The 19067-nt window shown below is 35.1% G+C and overlaps 1 protein-coding gene across 2 annotated transcripts in view; it reads right to left on the bottom strand.

Annotated features, from left to right (window-relative positions):
• The window catches only part of LOC111143281 (synaptonemal complex protein 1), a 144537-nt gene extending 125470 nt beyond the window's left edge, over positions 1-19067 (bottom strand). For both annotated transcript variants that reach the window (XM_022496911.1, XM_022496912.1), the window contains exons 1-7: positions 18940-19067; positions 16715-16799; positions 16497-16540; positions 16180-16236; positions 14408-14572; positions 13646-13713; positions 8078-8151 (exon numbers count right to left, since the gene is read on the bottom strand). In XM_022496911.1, the coding sequence (XP_022352619.1) occupies positions 8078-8151; positions 13646-13713; positions 14408-14572; positions 16180-16236; positions 16497-16540; positions 16715-16799; positions 18940-19047 (601 nt within the window). In that variant the 5' untranslated portion in view covers positions 19048-19067. The remainder of the gene's footprint in view (positions 1-8077; positions 8152-13645; positions 13714-14407; positions 14573-16179; positions 16237-16496; positions 16541-16714; positions 16800-18939) is intronic.

The raw sequence follows: 19067 nt of genomic DNA, 5'->3' as shown, positions 1-19067 counted from the left end.
TAAGGGGGTAGGAGAAGAGTAACTGAAACACGATGGGATTGGGAGGGAGACAAACCATAAGTGACTCTTAATCTCACAAAACAAACTGAGGGTTGATGGGGGGAGGAGGGTTGGGAGAGGGGGGGTGGGGTTATGGACATTGCGGAGGGTATGTGCTATGGTGAGTGCTGTGAAGTGTGTAAACCTGGTGATTCACAGACCTGTACCCCTGGGGATAAAAATATGTTTATAAAAAATAAAACTAAAAAAAAAGAACAAGAACCATATGATACTCTCAATAGATGCTGAAAAAGTATTTGACAAAATACAGCATCCTTTCTTGATCAAAACTCATCAAAATGTAGAGATAGAGGGTCCATACCTCAATATTATCAAAGCCATCTATGAAAAACCCACAGCAAATATCATTCTCAATGGGGAAAAAATGAGAGCTTTTTCCGTAAGGTCAGGAACACCGCAGGGATGTCCATTATCACCACTGCTATTCAACATAGTACTAGAAGTCCTAGCCTCAGCAATCAGACAACAAAAAGACATAAAAGGCATCTGAATTGGCAAAGAAGTCGCTGAACTCTCACTCTTTGCAGATGATATGATACTTTATGTGGAAAACCCAAAAGACTCCAATTCAAAACTTCTAGAACTCAATACAGGAATTCAGTAGAGTGTCAGGATACAAAATCAATGCACAGAAACCAGTTGCATTTCTATACACCAACAGCAAGACAGAAGAAAGAGAAATTAAGGAGTTGATCCCATTTACAATTACTTCCCAAACCATAAGATCCCTAGGAATAAACCTAACCAAAGACACAAAGAATCTTTACCCAGAAAACGATAAAGTACTTAGTAAAGAAACTGAGGAAGACACAAAGAAATAGAAAAACATTCCATGCTCACAGATTGGAAGAACAAATACTGTGAAACTGTCTATGCTACCTAAAGCAATCTATATATTTAATGCAATTCTTATCAAAATACCATCAATTTTTTTCAAAGAAATGGAAGAAATAATCCTAAAATTTATATGGAACCAGAAAAGACCCTGAATAGCCAAAGGAATGTTGAAAAAGAAATCCAAAGTTGGTGGCATCACAATTCAAGACTTCAAGCTCTATTACAAAGCTGTAACCATCAAGACCATATGGTACTGGCACAAAAACAGACACCTATATCAATGGAACAGACTAGAGAGCCCAGAAATAGACCCTCAACTCTATGGTCAACTAATCTTCGACAAAGCAGGAAAGACTGTCCAGTGGAAAAAAAACAGTCTCTTCAACAAATTGTGCTGGGAAAATTGGACAGCCACATGCAGAAGAATGAAACTGGACCATTTCCTTACACCACACACAGAAATAGACTCAAAATGGATGAAAGACCTCAATGTGATACAGGAATCCATCAAAATCCTTGAGGAAAACACAGGTAGCAACCTCTTCGACCTCAGCCTCAGCAACCTCTTCCTCAAAACATAGCCAACGGCAAGGGAAGCAAGGGCAAAAATGAACCATTGGGATTTTATCAAGATCAAAAGCTTTTGCACAGCAAAGGAAACAGTCAACAAAACCAAAAGACAGCTAGCAGAATGGGAGAAGATATTTGCAAATGACATACCAGATAAAGGGCTAGTATCCAAAGTCTATACGAACTTACCAAACTCAACACCCAAACAACAAAATAAACCAATCAAGAAATGGGCAGAAGACATGAAACATTTCTGCAAAGAAAACCTCCAAATGGCTAACAGACACATGAAAAAGTGCTCCACATCACTCAGCATCAAGGAAATACAAATCAAAACCACAATGAGATACCACCTCATGCCAGTCAGAATGGCTAAAATCAACAAGTCAGGAAACAGGTGCTGGTGAGGATGTGGAGAAAGGGGAACCCTCCTACACTGTGGATGGGAATGCAAGCTGGTGTAGCCACTCTGGAAAATAGCATGGAGATTCCTCAAAAAGTTGAAAATAGAGCTACCCTATGACCCAGCAGTTGCCCTACTGGGTATTTACCTTAAAAATATAAATGTAGTGATCCAAAGGGGCACGTGCACCTGAATGTTTATAGCAGCAATGTCCACAATAGCCAAACTATGGAAAGAACCTAGATGTCCACCAACAGATGAGTGGATAAAGAAGAGGTGGTATATATATACAATGGAATACTATGCAGCCATCAAAAGAAATGAAATCTTGTCATTTCCAATGACACAGAAGGAACTAGAGGGTATTAGGATGAGCAAAATAAGTCAATCAGAGAAAGACAATTATCATATGATCTCTCTGATATGAGGAATTCATACAGATCTGGACTCCATAACAAAGATATTCAACAGATCAGCAAAAATAACAAAAGTATTGAAGAATCTTGAAATGTCTAGGCTAAAGAAGACAAGATTCAAAAAAGACAAGAAGCCAGCTTTAAAGATCTAAAGAGATAGCACATAAAAAAGTGGCCTAGATTTTCCATATGGTCTAAGGAGAATTACAATAAAATAGGAGAAACTCTGTAGAGACTTCAGCTCAATATAAAAAATAAGAACTATCCTTAAATGACAATCTTGAGGTTAGTGAGATTCCATCACTGAATATATTCAAACATAAAGAAGACTACCTCTTTGTCAGATATGCTACAAAGGAAAGTAAATCAATGGAAATGTAAGTAGATTACAAAAGCTTTTAAGTCCTTCCCAACACCAACTAATTTAGGTTACAAAGTCTACAAAAAAAGTTTATACAGTACTTCAAATGGCAGGCTGAAGAATTAAAAATAATTTTATATTGTGTACAGGATAGCACTTAAAGGATTTTTTTAAACAATCACCAAAAAATACACCAAAACAAAAGGGTTTTTATAGGTACATCTAAGAACAGATTTATTCATTAACTCATTAATTTATTGCCTACTATCATGAAAGACATTGTCTAAAATGTTAACTATCCTGAATCAAGATATTATCTCTTGCCCTTAAGCTGCAGGAGATGTCTAGCATGCACTAGGCACTCCATAAATATTTGTTGAAGGAATTCATAAATACATGGTAAAGGTATACTAAGGGTACTAAGTAAAAGAAGAAGCATTTAAATCAGACTGTAAAATTAGGGAATACTTCCCAAGTAGCAATATTTATTCTGAATTTTGAAGGACAAATAGAGGTAATGAGATGAATAAAGAGGATCAGCCAATAAAAAAAATTGCAAAATCTCAGAAGCATAATCTGTTTAGGGAGTAACAAGCAGTTCTCCATGAGCCTGTGTATATGGGGCATGTGGTGGAACATTTGGCAAGATGGAGGGAAGTAGCAAATACCATGCTACCCATAAAATTATGGAAAGCCATTAAAAGAATTAGACAGTGACATGATTTGATCTATATTTTAGAAAAGCTTCAAGGACTCTGTTTTCTGGTAATGGCTAAGTAATTCAGACCAACCATCCTGCTGAAGACAAAAATCTGGATGATCTTTTTTATTTCTTAAAAGAATCAAAGATCTAAAAAGATAATGATGAATCATCAGGCCAAGAATAGATTGAGGATTATAATTCAAAAACACTAAGCCATATTCCAGTGAGAGTCAAGACAAAGTAATCCCACTATAGCCTTTCTCTCCCACTACTTACAACTAAAAACTCTGAAATACATAAAACAACTACTTCAGGACTCTGAAAAGAAAGCAAAGGCAGGTAGATTAGGGGAAAAAAGTAAAATCTTGAAGTGACTCATGCGAAGGTAAGTTTCCTGTTTAGTATTTTTCCATCTCCCTTCCTAGTATTAGCTAAAGTATAAGGCCCAAACAAAACTGTAACAGGAAACGTGAGCAGTAAAAGGAAATCCTGATTTTTTTTTTATTCCTCTCATAGCCCTGTCCAGAATAGCCCTTGTAGTGGAGCTGCGGCAGGGACAAACAAAAACCGCAAGAGAAACTCCGTATTTCTAGCAAAAGGACAGGGGAAATGAGCCCCTGTAAGGTTGAGCATGAGGGGGCAATATTAGAGACAGCTCCAAAAGAGGATTACCTAATTATGTGCATGAATTGGCACAAGTCCCATGGGATAAAGAGAGAACATACATATACAAGACAGATCCAAAACAAATACAGCTAAGTCTTTGAAAACTGAACTCTAACATAAATTACTATTCATATCTCAAACCTAATCTTGAGTGGAGCATACAAGAAACAGAGCCAGAGCAGCATAGCAAAGACTTTGAAAACTGAACTGATATTAGAACCCAGCACACAAAAGACAAGATAAAATTTATGGTCTGAAAAAAAAAAAAAAATTGTGGTCTGAACATGAGATGACTGCTAAAAAAATAAACATTCTCCTGGGGATTTTAAAAGGACCCAGAATTTTACAACATAATAATTTCAAAGTCTCCAAGATAAAATCCAAAACTGTTCAACATAAAAAGAACTAGGAAAATGTGACATCATTCTAGGTCTCAAGCAAATAACCAAAGGTAATGAAGTACACAAACCTCTAGAATCCATAGAACCAACCAGAAATAGACCTCTTAAACTTTATTAAAATCTTAATAAAACATTAACTATGTTCATGGAGATAAAAAGATGAACTTAAAAATTTCAGCAAGGAACACTAATGGTGAGCATAGCATTATATATAGACCTACCAAATCACTATGTTATACACCTGAAACTAACATAACATTTGTCTGTCAACTATATGTCAATTTTTTAAAATTTCGGCAACAAACTGGAAAGTCTATAAAGTGACATTACAGGGACACTTGGGTGGCCCAGTTTGTTAAGTATCTGCCTTCAGCTCAGGTCATGATCCCAGAGTCCTAGGATTCAATCCCGTGTTGGGCTCCCTATTCAGTGGGGAGTCTGCCTCTCCCTCTCCTCTGCTGCTGCCCCAACTTGTGCTTGCACTCTCTCCCTCTCTCAAATAAATAAATAAAATCTTTAAAAATATAATTAAATTTAAAAATTAAAAAAGTGACATTACAGATATTTTTAAAACCAGTTAGTATTTACAGAACCAGAAAAATGCATTCACAGAAAATAAGACCTCAACTGACAAATTCAAAAATAGACTAGAAAAAAGAGAGAGAGAGAGAGAGACTAGAAATAGCTAAATAGAGAATTGATGTACTAGAAGACAGATTAAAAGACATTTTCCTGAATGGTGCACAAGAAAAAAGTTTAAGAAATAAACACAATGCAGAAATATCGAAAGGTACAGCACAGTAGCCTCATTGACTTGAAAAGATCAAACAGGCTTTCATCTAAGGGACTTTGCACTTACTATTTCCCAAAATAGCTACATGGCTCACTCCCTCACTTATTAGGGTCAATAAAATACTTCCTCAACCACCCTATCCCAAAATACTCTCTCTTTAAGCAGTTATCATCACCATACATATATTTTATTTATGTATGGTCTCTGTGCCTCCACGAGGATGCATACTCCTTTAGAGCAGAAATTATTCACTACTGTTTTCTTCAGCATTCAGAACATTTCATGACACAAAGTAGGCACTTTAAAAACTGGTGAATGAGGGGTGCCTGGGTGGCTCAGTTGGTTAAGCATCTGCCTTTGGCTCAGGTCATAGTCTCAGGGTCCTGAGATCAAGTCCCACCTCAGGTTCCAGGCTCAGCGGAGAGTCTGCTTCTCCTTCTCCCTCTGCCTCTGCCTTAGCCCCTCTCCTAGCCCACACCTACACAAGTGTGGTCTCTCTCTCACACAAATAAATAAAATATTAGAAAATAAATAAAAATAAAAACTGATGGGACGCCTGAGTGGCTCAGTAGCTCAAGTGTCTGCCTTCGTGACACTTGGATCATGGATCATGATCCATGATCCCGGGATCCTGTGATCCAATCCAGCATTGGGTTCCCGGCTTAGTGAGGGGCCTGCTTCTCCCTTTGCCTCCTGCTCCCCCAGTTTGTGCACACACACTCTCTCTCTCTCTCTCTCTGACAAACAAATAGATAAAATCTTTATAAATAAAAAAAATAAAAACTGGTGAATGAGGGATAATTGGGTGGCTCAGTCAGCTAAGCAAACTTCACCTCAGGTAGTGATCAAATAGATTATAGGATCAAGCCCCATGTCGGGCTCTGTGCTCAGCAAGGAATCCACTTTAGGATCCTCTCCCTCTGCACTTCTCTCCCTCTCTCTCCCCTCCCCCAATAAGTAAATAAATCTTAAAAAAAAAAAACTGGTGAATAAATAAATAAGACAGAGAAATCACAAGAGCAAAAGGGAAGACTTAAGGCAAGAATCTAGATGGAGTTTACATTAACAACTATAAAGACTTTTTTTGTTGAGAGAAAGAAGGGTGGGGGAGAGAATCTTAACCACGCTCCACACCCAGCACAAAGTCCAACATGGTGCTCGATCTCACAACCCTGAGATAATGACCTGAGCCAGAATCAAGAGTCAGATGTTTAACTGACTAAGGCACCCAGACACCCCTAAAGACTTTAAGAAAAACTATATTTCTCATGAAGATATGGTCATTGGTTCATTTAAGAGAGTACCTAAAAATTTTGTTAAGGTTCTTCAAACCTCTCCCACCATCTGATCTGACTTAGCATAAAACAGAGGAAAAAAAAACTAATAGCCTTGTCTCCATGGACCAGTTCATTTTCTGCAAAGTTGTCAATACATGATCCCTCCCACCCCATCTGTATACTTTTTACGACTTTTTATACCTAGATGGGAAAAGCTAAGATTGAAAGCTGAGTAAACAGGATGACTTAATGGAGGAGCTTGTAGTGGTACACTACATTCTGGTAAGTCTTTATAGTTCCAAAAATAAAGTACCATAAGCAGGGACCAAGAATAAAAAATGCTAGAAATTGTGCATACTAGAAATAAGAAGAAGAAGAAGAATAGTTAACATTGAGCACTTTGGGACGCCTGGGTGGCTCAGTGGGTTAAAGCCTCTGCCTTCGGCTCAGGTCATGATCTCAGGCTCCTGGGATCGAGCCCCGCATCGGGCTCTCTGCTCAGCAGGGAGCCTGCTTCCTCCTCTCTCTCTCTGCCTGCCTCTCTGCCTACTTGTGATCTCTCTCTCTGTCAAATAAATAAATAAAATCTTTAAGAAAAAATTGAGCACTTTGTACTGCTCTAGGCAATTTATTAATTCTCAAAACAACACTAAGAGTCACTTCATTAATCAATAAACAGTGGATCAGAGAGATTATAAAACTTATTCAAGGTCAAGTAGATAGCAACTGAAAGTTTGAATTTGAGCATAAGCTGTCTACTCTTAAGCCCAAGCCTGTATGCAGTAAGCTATGTGATATTAAACTTGTAGCTAAGAAAAATACGAGCTATCCTGGAAAAGCAGGTAGACAATATTTCTTAAAAGATTCTTGGCAGAAACAATGTAGAGCTAGTGTCAAATTAATGACAAAGATAAAACAGTTATTTTTAAAATAAGATTTTTATGTTTTTCATCAAAATGAAAAAAATTCATACATCTAAAATAAAAATATGCCTAAAATGAAAAAGTATACTTTCATATATATATATATATATATATATATATATATATACACACACACACACACACACATACACACACACACCACAGCCTTTGTAAAATACTTTAAAAGCGTATTTCTTTCTTTAGGAGAAAGTTGAGAATTCTATTTACACTGGAAATAAATATTGTTTATTCTTAAGTACAATGCCTTCAGCATAGTCCTCTACCAGTATTTTTTTTCCTACCAGTATTTTCTATTATAAACATAGCTATATATCGATTCAATTTGCTAGTTGTTCCAGGAAGAAGAGAAAGTTAGTCTCAAGATCATGTTTTAACTGAAGTAAGAACTACAAATGTCATGTCTAGGTATATATCTTTTGAAATATATTATCTTTCAGAACACTTTGAGCTTTCAAAACTCAAAGAACTGAGAATCAAATTATTACTTATGCAAAGAAAACATATGAAGCACATATAACTTGTTCTAATCAAAACTGGTTCTAAAAAGTGAAAAAACAATTTCTTCCCTTCTCCACCCCCACCATTACAACATTACAAGAATAAATTGATTTTTAAAAAAATAACATAAAACAGTAAGTATATTTACATTTCTTTGTCTTTTCTGCAGATCTGGCACAGGTTTCCTTGAGCAAATTACACAAATGCCTTGTAGCATTATTCCTGAAAGAAAGCAAAAAGTCTCCAAGTGTAATCTGATTTCAAAGCAAATTCATATGTAAAGGTTATGAAACATTGTTTCAATTTTTAAGGAAATTCTTATATTTATATACACACACACACACACACACACACATATATCACATCACTCATAAATGATTATATGGAAAAAATGGGTTGACTATACTATTAGCAAAGATGATTTAGTAACTTCCTCCCTTCAAAAGTAAAAAGGCTAATTCCTTAAGAACTTTCTACCCAAGTAGCTAACAATAACATTTCAGTAAATATTTCCAGATTTTGCCTAAGGGGAAAAAAAGGATTGAGCTTTTCATTTACTAAATGCTTCAGAAATATTCTGTCTTGGGGTGCCTGGGTGGCTCAGTGGGTTAAGCCTCTGCCTTCGGCTCAGGTCATGATCTCAGGGTCTTGGGATCGAGCTCGGCCGGGAGCCTGTTTCTCTCTCTCTCTCTCTCTCTCTGCCTGCTGCTTTGCCTACTTGTGGTCTCGCTCTCTCTCTGTCAAAAAAATAAATAAAATCTTTAAAGAAAAAAAAAAAGAAAGAATCTGTCTTACCCTTAAAACATTAAACAGGTAATTTTCTGACTAGCCTTTCATTACATGAATAATAAGACCTCTGATCACCTCAATAGATGGAGATAAAGCAATTAATAAAATTCAATATCCATTTATGATAAAAACTCTCAATAAAGTAGGTATAAAAGGAATGTACCTCAACATAATAAAGGCCATATATGACAAGCCCACAGCTAACCTCATAATCAACAGTAAAAAATAAAAAGCTAAAAGCTTTTCCTCTAAGATCAGGAACAAGACAAGAATGCCTACTTCTCACCACTTTTATTCAACATTGTATTGAAAGGCTTAGTCAGAGCAATTAGGCAAGAAAATAAAGTAATCCAAATTGGAAAGTAAGAAGTGAAACTCACTATCTGCAGATGACATATATGTAAAAACCTAAAGACTCCCCAAAAAACTATCAGAATAAAACAAATTCAGTAAAGTTTTCAGGATAAGAAATCAATACACAAAAATCAATTGCATTTCTGCACACTAATAATGAACCAGCTGAAGGAGAAATTAAGAAAACAACCCCGTTTACAATTGCACCAAAAAGAATCAAATACCTAGGATTAAATTTAACCAAGGAGGTGAAAGACCTGTACATAAAAGCTGTAAGACATTAATGAAAGAAACTGAAGACATGAATAAATGGAAAGATATTCCATGCTCATGAATTAGAAGAATTCATTAAAATGTCCACACTACCTAAACAGGTCCTGATACCAATTTCAATGTGGGAAGGGAGGTTCCCTACACCAACAAGCAATTCTTAGGACACCAACTGGACGTCCCATAATTCAATGCAATTATGATACTATCTACCTGGAGATAGTCTCAGATTCTACAGGTTAAGGGTTCAGTCCTACACAACTGCTGTCCCCCTAACCCATTTAAGATACCAGTTGCAAGCCCAGGTTTTACCTGTATTTCTGTCCAACTAGCTATAAATCAAAAGATCCCATGACTCACTCCTTAGTTTCCAGACACCAGGCACAAGTTCAGATTGTAACCTGAATCTCTGACAGACTATCTAGAAATCTAAGGTTCCTTGAATTTGATTAATTTGCTGGAGCAGTTCACTGAACTCAAATGATTTACTTGCTAGATTACTAGTTTATTATAAAAGAATATAACTCAGGAATAGCCAGATAGAAGAGATGCATAGAGCAAAGCATGGGGAAAGGGTGTGGAGCTCCATGCTCTCTTAGCTCACCACTCTCCCCAAATTTCTTCACCAAGCTGGAAGTTTTCCAAACCTGGTCCTCTTGTGTTCTTACAGGAGGCTTAGTTACATAATTGTGACTGATTAAATCATTGGTCATTGATGACTGATTCAAACTCCAGACCCTCTCCCCTCCATAAGAGGGATGAAAATTCCAAATATCTAATATGAAGATAGAGGATTACTCCTATACTATGGAAATTCAGATTGGTGCAGCCACTGTGGAATATAGTATGGAAGTTGCTCAAAAAATTAAAAGTAGAACTACCCTATGATCTGGTAATCACACTATTGGATATTCACCCAAAGAATATGAAAACACAAATTTGAAGGGATATATGCACTCCTATTGCAGGATTATATACAATAGCCAAATTATGGAAGCAGCCCAAGTGTCCATTGATAGATGAATGAATAAAAAAGATGTGTGTGATACACACACACACACACACACACACACACACACACACACACACACACACTGGAATATTACTTGGCCACAAAAAAAAGAATGAAATTTTGCAATTTGCAACAACATGGATGGATCTAGAGGGTATAATGTTAAATGAAATAAGCCAGTCAGAGAAAGGGTGGTTTGGTTTGGTTTTCAAAGCCTATGACTATTCTCCAGTACAGAGTAGTAGTTCCCAAAGTATGATCCTTGAACCAGCAACATCCACATCACTTGTTAAAAGCTCAAATTCTGAAGCCCTACTCCACCGTATCAGAAATTCTGGTAGGGGAGCAGAGGACAATAGCATATATTTTAATAAGCTCTGCAGTTAATTCTGATGTTTGCTAAAGTTTAAGAACCACTGGTCTAGAGATGAACTTTTTTTGGTAATTTTATTTTTTCTTCAGTGTTCCAAGATTCATTGTTTATGCACCACACCCAGTGCTCCATGCAATACATGCTCTCCTTAATACCTACTGCCAGGCTCACCCAACCCCCCACACCCCTTCCCTCCAAAACCCTCAATTTAGAGAGGGACTTTCTTGTTACTGGTTTTGTAAAAATGAAAACAAGTGACCATAAATCTAATTCTTCAATTACAATTTGAAAAAAATTTCAGCCTTTTCCTGTTAATTTATGGTGAGGGGTAGAGGTACAAAAAGTACCTTTACCAAAAGTACCTTGTACCAAAAGGTATGAAAGTACCTTTACCAATATGTTCCCTAGACCACAAAGACTATTTGAACAGCACGGCCTGACAAAAAACCAGCCATATACTCCATATACAAGCAATCATCCAATCAAAAAAGTATTTATTCGAGTCTACTATGTTCCTACAGTGTCTCAGTTTTAGAATTTTTAAAACTCTTCAATGGCTTCCAAATGGCTATTTGCAGCAATTTTCAAACTTTTTTTTCCCCTAGAATTAAAATCCTTTTTCAAAATGAAATCTTAACAGGATACACAAGATTTTAAATTATACTTAATGCTGTTCTTGCTGAAGGGAGCCATAACTATAACCATTCAGCCTTTCTTCAGACCACCCCTCTGCAAACCCTATCTTCCATCTCTACTCCAACATAAAAATCAAAATTCCTTAGCATGTCATGAAATGCTAAAGTAGAAACCTCTAATTCTCCTTCTGGCTAACTCCTATTCATCCTTCTAACTACTCCTCATCTTTAGAAAGCCTTCTCTGACGACAACCACCATCATATGCATGCAACAGGGCTTGACAGGTTTAATTCATCAAATTATTTAAACAAATCCCAGGTAGGAGTCTAACAAAAATCAAATGTTGCTTTTTTTTTTTTTAAGATTTTATTTATTTGACAGAGATCACAAGTAGGCAGAAAGGCAGGCAGAGAGAGGAGGAAGCAGGCTCCCTGCTGGGCAGAGAGCCCAATGCAGGGCTCGATCCCAGGAGCCTGAGATCATGACCTGAGCCGAAGGCAGAGGCTTTAACCCACTGAGCCACCCAGGTGCCCCCAAATGTTGCTTTTTAAGGTTATTTCTGAAAATATGTAATTGTATATGCTTCAGGTTTCACTAATGAAATTTGAAAATTGAGACTATTACTACATCTAATGGTGGAAATCAGATCACATATAAGGTCCTGCTCCATTCCAAAAAAAGCCTCCAAAATTATCTCAAAACTCTTTTCCTGCTCAAAAATGTCAATAAACCAAAGTGTTCATTCCCTCTCAAACTTCTATTACAGGCCAAGCATATGGTTTTGCAATACCCAAATTCTCTTTCAAATCTACATCCCTTTTAGAAAATCACCATCAATGAAGGAGCTGGTCCTGAGCAACTTTATATTTAATCTGTCATTCAATAATCAAGTTGCTCTACCTTAAATGCAACTTTGCTTCTCACCTATATTTTGACAAAGCTCTTACTTAAATGTTAGTTTCCTTCAGATGACAATTGACAATTCAGTATTTGAGGCCTAAATGGATATACAACCGAAACTGCTTAAAATAGAAGGAAATCATGCCCAGAATAAATGCACTCCCTCTCACCTCAAAAAAAATGGCATAAATTCTATATTATGTCACATTATACTACCTTACACTATACTATGTAACTAAACAGTCACAGTGTTAGCAAAAATTCAACTGTTCATCAATGGAGGCAGTAGCAATCTTAAGAAAGCTCATCAACTATCAAATACTGGTATTAGAGCTACGGTGGGCTTTAGATGTCCTATAAGATACTACGGAAACTCAATCCCATACCTATATAAAAGTGAGCATAAGTACCAAATATACAATAGGCATACAATGTTAGAAAATTTCTCTTCTCTCTCCCTTTTCCCTAATAACCAAACCTCAATTAGGCAGGGAAAAAATTAAGGTTTAGCATTTAATCTTTTATCTGGGAAGTCATAGGTTGTCTTTTTTTAATTAAATAATCTCTAACCCCAATATTAGGCTCAAACTCACCACCCCAAGATCTAGTCACAAGCTCTTCCAACTAAGCTAGCCAGGCACCCCCATAGGTTGTCTTTCAATTGGACTAAAACAATCTGTTTTAAGAGCCTTTTTCCTTTATCAGCAACTTCACTGACAAAGTGATAGGTCTTCTAAAGCCATGATGTTTAACTTAAACATGTAGGAATAAATAAATTTTGTACTCTTCAGGTACCCATACATTACATTCTAACCAATATTTACTTGACGGATGAATAAAAACTACAGTTTTCTATTAAATTCTATATGATATAAAATGAAAGAGACAGTAAGTGTATAAAATAAGGCTTAGCTATTGCCTAGAACAAAGGAAAGGAAAAGCTACGGATGACACTAAGATTTTAAGCTGACATTAATGGAAGAATCATTAGATCACTGACAAAAACAGGAATTTGAGAGTAAGAATTAGCTTATAATGAAATTGAGCACTATTTTACAAATACTGCACCTAAAGTGTTGCAACAATCAGAAAGGTAGAAAATATACATAGGCAGTTGTAGATACAGTTATCAGATAACTTTTGATAATAAATACTGGTTTCTCCTGACTGATACTTTAATAAGTGAGAAATTATCAGTCAGTGATCACTGTTTGACAAATACAAGAATGTAAAATAAGTATGTCTTCCTTCTTCCACAGTACCCAGGTAGAATTCTACAGATAAGTTAATATTACATAACAATATTAAGTTCAATAAATTTCTGGAAATCATTTTCATAAATCTGGAATAAATTTAGAAAGAAAAATTAAATTATTACTTACTCTTTTATTAAATCTTTATTTTCTTGAATTCCTTCTTCTAATTTCAAACTTACTTTTTCATTTTCAAACTAATTTATAAAACAAAAGAACAGTTCATCACATTTTGCTTATTATTAGCAAAATAAACACGAGTAGAATCATTAAGCAGCATTTCTTTGCTAACAACTAAGAAGTTTAAGAATTCTTTGCACACAAAAAGCTTTTTTGTGTCACAGCTTATAGATTTTCCTATAAGAATATGGATCTCACTTTCACAGATCTAAAATTAAGTTTGCTGAATCATCTCCAAAAAGTATCCAACAATATTTTAATGCAATATTATCTTCCCAAAACATTTTTAAATGTTTTATCTTTGTCCTAACCCAATGTTGCATTTTCAACATTTTTCTTTCCCTCGGCTACAAAGCTGAAGCTAAATAGTTCCAAATATAAAATCCACAAATGTCATATTCCAATAAAAGACATTCATATCAAACAAGTCATCACCAGTAATAGGGTTAAAATTAAAAATTTATAATTAGAATCATTAAAGAAATCTTTATCTAAAATAATTTATTATTACCCTAATCATTTGCATTAAGCTTTGTGCAACTTGTCCTCTGTGCTCATCCTAAAGCTGAAACACAGCATCAGTTAAAATTCAAAAAACAGTCCTTAAAATCCACATCATAGAAATACTCTATTTTAAAAGTATTACAGAATTATTATAGAAGTATTATAAAATCTACTACACTACATTTTCAATTCCAAATCTCATTATACCTGTAGTTCCTGAATGGCTTTCCGCTGTGCTTCAATTATCCTTCTATTTTCTTGCAACTTATTTTCTTTTTGCTTCAATTCAGATTCTACATTCACTTTCCACTTCTTGATCTTTTCAGCCTCCTTATACAGTTTTGAATATAGTCTGCTCATTGGCTCTGAATTCTGTTAAGATAAATAGATTTTCAGAGTGGTTACACTAAAATTTTGAACAATTAACAAACTACCGCTGCCTATTGCAAATATCCATGAGTAATATAGTATCTTAATAGTTGAGAACAATTCTCTCTTCAATTTATGCCCTAATAGCATCTTGAAAACTACATTAACTCTTTAAAAGTTATTAGCTATATTAGCTACTTCACTAAAGTTACCGATCACTTGACTAAGTTATACGCTACTGAATAAAATCCAATACCTCCAAAATATACCTAAGCCAGATATTGGAAATATTTTAGTCAATGAGAGAATCTGGCTGGTTAAAAGCTAAAATAAGTCATTCTACATGATATCTATAAATTTTTATAATGGTCTTAAAACATTTTGGTTATATGGTCTGAAGATTACCTAGAGGACATGAATTTTCAAATACAATGACAAAAACATAGTTAACACAAGAGCTAGCTTTCATTTATTCTAAGGTCTTACTTAGCTTATATCTGGATTTCCTGCATTACCCATTTCAACATTATAAGGTAAATGCCAGTTCATTTTTTTTTAAATCAGATTTCTGCTTGCTGATACCTCTGTTATCAAAATACATGAATAATTTCCATAGTTTTAAATTCTGTGATACTATGATCCAGCAACAGACATACAGTACTTTATCAGGCCATGGAATTTCCTTAAGTAGACTCCACGCTCGAAATGGGGCTTGAACTCAAGTATCTCGTGTTCTACCAACTGAGCCAGCCCAGGTGCCCCAGAATTTCTGTTTTCCTTTTTTTTTGGGTTGGGGGGGAGAGAAAGAGAACAAGCAAGTATAAGGCGGAGGAGGGGCAGAAGGAAAAACAGACTCACCACTGAGCAGGGAGCCTGATGCCATGCAAGGCTCCATCTCAGGACCCTGAGATCATGACCTGAGCCAAAGGCAGACCCTTAACTGAATGAGCCACCCAGACACTCCTCATAGACATCTATGTGCCATAAGTAAGAATGTTTTTTATAACAAAAAAAAAAAAAAAAAGAGTACTGCACGTTCTATAAATTCCTTAGACAACAAAGGAGCCAAACAATCGTACTCATTAAAGGATTCTTTGTAAAATAGTGGTTTGAGTCTTGGCCTTTTCACATATTGTAGCCATATCCCCTCTTCTATTCTTGCTCTTTGTGGTTTAAAGTTAAATTTCCCTGAAAGAATGGATGCTTGCATAACCCAGGAAAATGCAGAAACCTAGTGTTTCAAAAACTTTAAAAGAAAAACAAAGGCGGGTAATGGTTTTAAAGAACAGAACTTGGGCGCCTGGGTGGCTCAGTCATTAAGTGATCCCAGGTCCTGGGATGGAGCCCTGCATTGGGTTCCCTACTCAGCAGGAAGTCTGCTTCTCCCTCTCCCTCTGCCTCCTGCTCCCCCTGCTGTGCTTTCTCTGTCAAATAAAAAAAAAAAAAAAAAAAAATCTTAAAAAAAAATAAATAAAATAAAAAAATAAAAGAACTTAAAACATTAGCCAAATTTTAATCCTTTAGAAGCTTCAAAAAGAAAGGCATATACAAATAACAGTAAATGATACTACAATTACAAGAAATTTAATATAGATAGGAAATCTTCTGACCTCAAAATCAGAGTCTTTCAGGCCTTCCTGGTAGTGACAACTGTCAGAATTATCAACCTAAAAAAATGAATAAGTGTTTCCTGTAAGAAAATATTTCTTTTTTTTTTATTTCTTTTCAGTGTAACAGAATTCACTGTTTTTGCACCACACCCAGTGCTCCATGCAATATAAGAAAATATTTCTGATGAGAGTTTCCAAATAGTAGCAATTAAGTACTGACAACTAATTATCCAACAGCTAAAGAATTTTTTTCCTTTTTCAAACAAGCAAGTCAATACCTAAACAGTTTATATCTATGTACCTTATATCTAACTTACCTGTTCAAGCATGGGCAAAAACTTAACTTTTTGTAAAGCTGGATCTGCAAGATAAAAGACAACTGGTATTAAATTCGCTAACCTCTTATTTTTTATGTTATTATATCTAACTTTAATGTCAAGGCTCTCAAAATAATACTTATATTTTCAATATCTAGCAATGTGTATGTAAAAAGTACTTTTAAATACAGTGATATATTGCTTTTCCAGTCTCTTACCTGAATCAATGTTTTCCCCATTTTTTGAGAGATTAGTCATTGGAAATGGAAAACTAATATCATCTTCAATATATTTGCTGAAACTCTAGAAATACAAAGAAGTTCTTAAATATACTGTTCCAAACCACTGTGATAACTAGCAGTGTAATAATATCTGTAATATACATCTGCTTAAAGACATGATTTCAATTGTAAATCCTTTAAGGTATATATAATATTTAAAATATCAAGTGGTTTTGCTATGTAAAAAAAAATACATGCTTTGTAAGTAATCAAGAAAAATAATAGTAATTCTAATTAGTAGCTTAATATATTAGTTTTCTTCAATTTCACTATGATCTTTCCCTTGATAAAACTTAGAGTTGTCTTCACTGAATAGCATCTTAGTATTACACTATTAGCTATAGAGACCATAGGAATTTTTCTACAGCATATAAAATTGAAATATTCATTGCTTCATTCCATCTCCAATATAAAGCTCCACAGAGAAATTTTTAAAATATCAGTAAAAGCTGTTTAACCTGAGAAATTTGGTATAATTCCTCTTTTCTGATAAGAACTCTATTATATAAGTGAATTTCTCTTTTTATCCTCACAACCAGGTGACTCAAAGCCAAATTTTAAGCTTAGTCAGACACTAATTTTTACCAGTATTTTGACATATTTGTTCAAATTTTCTTATTTTTTCCTCGACCCTAATATTCTCTTAACATGTTTTTGTATCTTGCTATTTCATTGTATATGTCTTACAAATTGCCTCAAGTCATTTAAGGACAGAGGAAAGATTCAAATAAGCAGGATTTATTATGTATCCAGAGTTCCAAATAACCAGTGATTATTTTTTTAAACGAAAGATGCTTACAAATATTACATAGGCTTATCAGTCATTCCAGGCAATATTACTGAAAATTCTTGGGTAATAAAAATCCTGGAAGATAGCACAAGCAGTAATTTCTCTGACAATGGCCATAATCATATTTTTCTAGATAGGTCTCCTGAGTCAGGGAAACTTGAGTCAAGTCAAAAACAAAAATGAACCATTGGGACTTCAAGATAAAAATCTTCTGCATAGTGAAGGAAACAATCAACAAAATTAAAAAAAAACAACCTACTGAATGAGAGGAAGATACTTGCAAACAACATATCCAATAAAGGATTAGTATCCAAAATATATAAAGAATTTATAAAATTCAACACCCAAAAATAATTCAATTGAAAAATGGGCAGAAGACTTGAATAGACATTTCTCCAAAGAAGACATATATACAGATAGTCAACACACACATGAAAAGATGCTTAACATCATTCATCACCACAGAAATGCAAATTAAAACCACAATGAGATATCACCTCACACCTGTCAGCATGGCTAAAATGAAAAAACACAAGAAACAACAAGTATTGACAAGGTTGTGGAGAAAAAGGATCCCTCATGCACTGCTGGTAGGAATGCAAACTGGTGTAGCACTCTGGAAAACAGTATGGAGGTTCCTAAAAAAAATTTAAAAATAAAGAAAATTCAAAATACAACTCCCCTATGATCCAGCAACTCCCTACTGGGTATTTACCCAAAGATTATGAAAACACTAATTTGAAAAGATGTATGACCCCTGTGTTTATTGTAGCATTACTTATAATAGCCAAACTATGGAAGAAGCTCAAGTATCCACTGACTGATGAATGGTTATAGATGAGGTTATAGATGGAATATTACTCACCCATAAAAAAGAATGAAATCTTGCCATTTGCAATGACATGGATGGAGCTAGAGTGTATTATCCTAAGTAAAATAAGTCAGGCAGAGAAAGACAAATACCATGTGATTTCACCCGTATGTGAAATCTAAGAAACAAAAAGATAAACAATCATAGAGGGGGAAAAAAGTGACTAACCAAGAAACAGACTCTTAACTATAGAGTACTAACTTATGGTTACCAAAGGGGAGGAGGGTGGGAGATGGGTAAAACAGGGGATGGGGATTAAAGAGAATCCTTCTTGTGGTAAGCACTATGTGATGTATGGAGTGTTAAATCAGTATATTGTACACCTGTAGCTAACACGAGTAAATTGGATTTAAATTTTTAAATAAATTTGTTTAAAATTCTTGGGTAAATCAGGCCACATTTGCTAGGAAAAAAAAATTATAAAATAACACCCGTAAGAAAGTACATGGTGTCTCCTTACCTGAAGTTAACAGTCAAATCAAGATTCACATGCAAATTTACCTTGAAGAAATTAGACTCTCCTCCCAAACTCTGAGGTTTCACTGCAGATACTTGACTGCTACTTAATCTTGGTGGTACAAACAATTTAAAAGGCTTTTGCTTTTCCATTTTCTCTCTTCCAGTTGTAA

The sequence above is a fragment of the Enhydra lutris genome, unplaced genomic scaffold (assembly GCF_002288905.1).
Source record: "Enhydra lutris kenyoni isolate GAN:26980312 unplaced genomic scaffold, ASM228890v2 scaffoldscaffold9, whole genome shotgun sequence".
Lineage (NCBI taxonomy): Eukaryota > Metazoa > Chordata > Mammalia > Carnivora > Mustelidae > Enhydra > Enhydra lutris.
The sequence above is the reverse complement of the archived record's forward strand: the minus strand, read 5'-3'. Positions and strand labels throughout refer to the sequence as shown.